This window comes from Aegilops tauschii, chromosome 1 (assembly GCF_002575655.3).
Source record: "Aegilops tauschii subsp. strangulata cultivar AL8/78 chromosome 1, Aet v6.0, whole genome shotgun sequence".
Lineage (NCBI taxonomy): Eukaryota > Viridiplantae > Streptophyta > Magnoliopsida > Poales > Poaceae > Aegilops > Aegilops tauschii.
The window spans coordinates 494,040,332-494,043,258 of NC_053035.3; the positions used below are offsets into that span (position 1 = coordinate 494,040,332).

Sequence of the window (2,927 nt, forward strand, 5' to 3'; positions counted from 1 at the left end):
CGTGTGGACTGTATCATGTGCTCGGTGCTGTAGAGTAGCTTATGGTTCTCAACCTCCTCTCTCCCCCCCCCCCCCCCCCCCCCCCCCCCCCCGTTTGACATTACCAAAAGTCAAATCTTGAGAACTAACAGGTGGAGATCGATCGATGCCAGATGCAAATGGAGGAAGTAGTATAACCAACCTGTCACAACATCGATGTCGATGATGATGACATTGATGCTTAATTAAGCAAGCAAGTCGGGCGCCAAAAAGCATAATCCTAGGTTTATTCCCTACCCGAAGCAGATGCCAGCAACACTCTGCTTACTCTAGTATATTTTTCTCCCTCTACATGACCTCATCTCAGATGTTTCCATCGAATATCCATCCATGTTGCATGCCTTTGACATTAGTAAAGTCAAATACAAACAAGCTAGAGCAGCAGCTAGCGCTGGCCCAGTGACAGGTGTCATTTTGCAGCACGTGAAATGGGGATAGTTAATCCGATTGATCAGGTCGGTCAATCCGTCTGTTAACTGCGTGTAAATCCTGATGCGATCTCGCATCTTCGCATCCAGTTCGTCTCGGAACCGATCAATCGCTGACGCTGTTGGTGCGCGCGCACCACCAGCTTGCGCCGTTGCGTGTGTGCTTTTCTCCATTAAAAACAAAATGTCAACCAGCCGTTGTGTTTGACTTTCTACCGGAACGATCGCCGCGTGCGGCCGAGCACTATATATACACAGGCCGCAACTCCATCCAAAAGTCAACCACAGACTCAAGCCACACGGTCCATCTCCTCGGCCTCTTCTAACCTGATCGACCTCCATCTTACGAGCTGCCGATCAATGGACGCCGACGACTGGGGTCTTGGGGCGGTCGTGAGGAGCTGCGGTGGCGGTGTCGTCCCCGGCTACGAAGCAGAGTCTCCTCGCCGGGAAGTCGTGCGTGCGCGGGAGGATCCGGCGGAATTCGTGAGGCGACCGGCGAGGGCGGCGTCCACGCCGTCGTCGCTGTACGACGTGCTGGAGTACCTGGACTTGGAGCACGAGCAGCTGCAACAGCGGGCGCCGTTCTCTATCACATCGTCGTCCGGCTGTGAACGGGCGCTGGCGGAGCAGCACGAGGTGCTCATCTCCTTCCCTGCAGCTGCGGCCTCGACGTCCGGGCAGGCGCTGCCCGCGAGGAAGCAGGCCGGCCGGAAGCCGGGAGGTGCTGGAGCCCTCCGCCGGCCGAAGAGAGGCAAGAGCAAGAAGAGCCAGATGAAGAAGGTGGTGCGGGAGGTGCCGGTGGCCGAGGGCGGCGTAAACGGCCCCGACGACCAATGGGCGTGGCGCAAGTACGGCCAGAAGCCCATCAAGGGCTCCCCCTACCCTAGGTAATCAGCTAACTTCTATTTTCCACTTGACTCACGACACCACGCCATTAGTGACATGAGGTACTGATGCTGAACTGATGCACACGCAGAGGGTACTACAAGTGCAGCAGCATGAAGGCGTGCACGGCGCGGAAGCTGGTGGAGCGCAGCCCGGCCAAGCCCGGCGTGCTCGTCGTCACCTACATCGCCGACCACTGCCACGCCGTGCCCACCAACATAAGCGCGCTCGCTGGCACCACGCGCCACCCGCCCCAGTCGCCCGCGTCCGACGACACGGCGTTGAACCGCGGGGACGACAGCGCCGACGTCTCGTGGTCCGCCGCTGGCGCGGACGACGAGTCTGAGCTCTGGTCGCCCGTGGACATGGACGATTTCTTCGCCTCTTTTGACGACGATTTTGATCATTTCTTCGAGGACGACGCCATTGGGCGACGGGTCTCGCTGTAGCTAGCTCTATAATTAGCATGCAGTACGAGAATTGGTTCCACGGTGATGGAACGAGAGCTCCAAAGTTTTTTCGTATGGGAGATGTTCATGCGTTGCAAAGGGAGGCTCTTACGAAAATGGCCATATATAGTCTTTGAAGTAAGCAAACGAACAAATAATACATCCTCAAATTCTTTCATTACAGTGTGGTTTATGACTTCGCGTCTCCGCCCAAGGACAACGATACAACTAGGAGCATCTCTAGACCTTCCTCAGTAGTCTTTAAACCCCTAAAATTTGGTGGTTTAGGGAAATAAAGAGCATCTCTATCCGATCCCAACAAAAGTCATATTCGAGGAAAACCTTTTTGTTTTGAGGAATTATTAGCAAAAGGCCCGTGCGTTGCAACGGGAGAAACAAATCTTACATGTCCTAGTTTGTGTTTCCACTTGAATGTCACATATTATGACTGAAATTTGTTTGCAGATCAAGAAAAGAGCAATTCGCTTTAGTACTAACTTCCAATTTGCACACTTTTTCAACTTGTAATGTAGTGTAATCATGTGTCGTGAAGGAATACCTTCAAAATCAGAAATAGCAAGCAGGGACCAAAAATCATCTGATCGCCAGCTGCTCAGCTCAGCTTTTTTTTTTAGAACGAAGACGCACGGACGCGTCTGGCTTTAAATTAATAAAGCCACAACGGCAGCGTGAACAAGTCATAATACAACCCCACAGGCCTATCCGGCCAGCGCAAACGAATCATCGGAAGTTTCATGCGCGGCTCAACCAAACCGAAAACATTACAGGGCATAGCCCGTACAGAGCACGCAGGCTCGTCAAGCAACAAAAGGGACCATGGACAGCACCATAGTCACGGCTCCCTAGCCATCACATAGACTTGCAGCAAACGTTGTTGAGCGGTGTTGGTCAACTCAGTATCCCTGCGCCTCCCCAACGGACTCCACTGCTGCAATAGAAGGTTACATTTGAAGAGGATATTAGCCGGATGCGAAGGAAAGCAACCCTCAATAGTAAATTTGTTTCTAGTCAGCCATATAGACCAGAAAAGTGCCCCGACACATCTCCACATCACCCGTTTAGCACTCCCGTGAATCGTATCTAAAAGGTGAGTAAGCTCTGC

At 52.9% G+C, this 2,927-nt stretch overlaps 1 protein-coding gene across 1 annotated transcript; it reads left to right on the forward strand.

Annotated features, from left to right (window-relative positions):
* Window positions 1-770: 770 nt before the first annotated feature.
* On the forward strand, window positions 771-1,999 carry LOC109766254 (WRKY transcription factor 22-like). The gene is made up of 2 exons (XM_020325022.3): window positions 771-1,357; window positions 1,447-1,999. Exons 1-2 carry the CDS (start codon window positions 828-830, stop codon window positions 1,802-1,804), a joined length of 888 nt encoding a protein of 295 aa, XP_020180611.1. The 5' UTR covers window positions 771-827; the 3' UTR covers window positions 1,805-1,999.
* The last annotated feature ends 928 nt before the right edge of the window (window positions 2,000-2,927 follow it).

Excerpts from the sequence above, each read along its gene's own strand:
- LOC109766254 (XM_020325022.3), top strand. The coding sequence starts at position 828 with ATGGACGCCGACGACTGGGGTCTTGGGGCGGTCGTGAGGAGCTGCGGT. Across the intron at positions 1,358-1,446 it reads AAGGGCTCCCCCTACCCTAG|AGGGTACTACAAGTGCAGCA; the intron begins GTAATCAGCTAA and ends ATGCACACGCAG.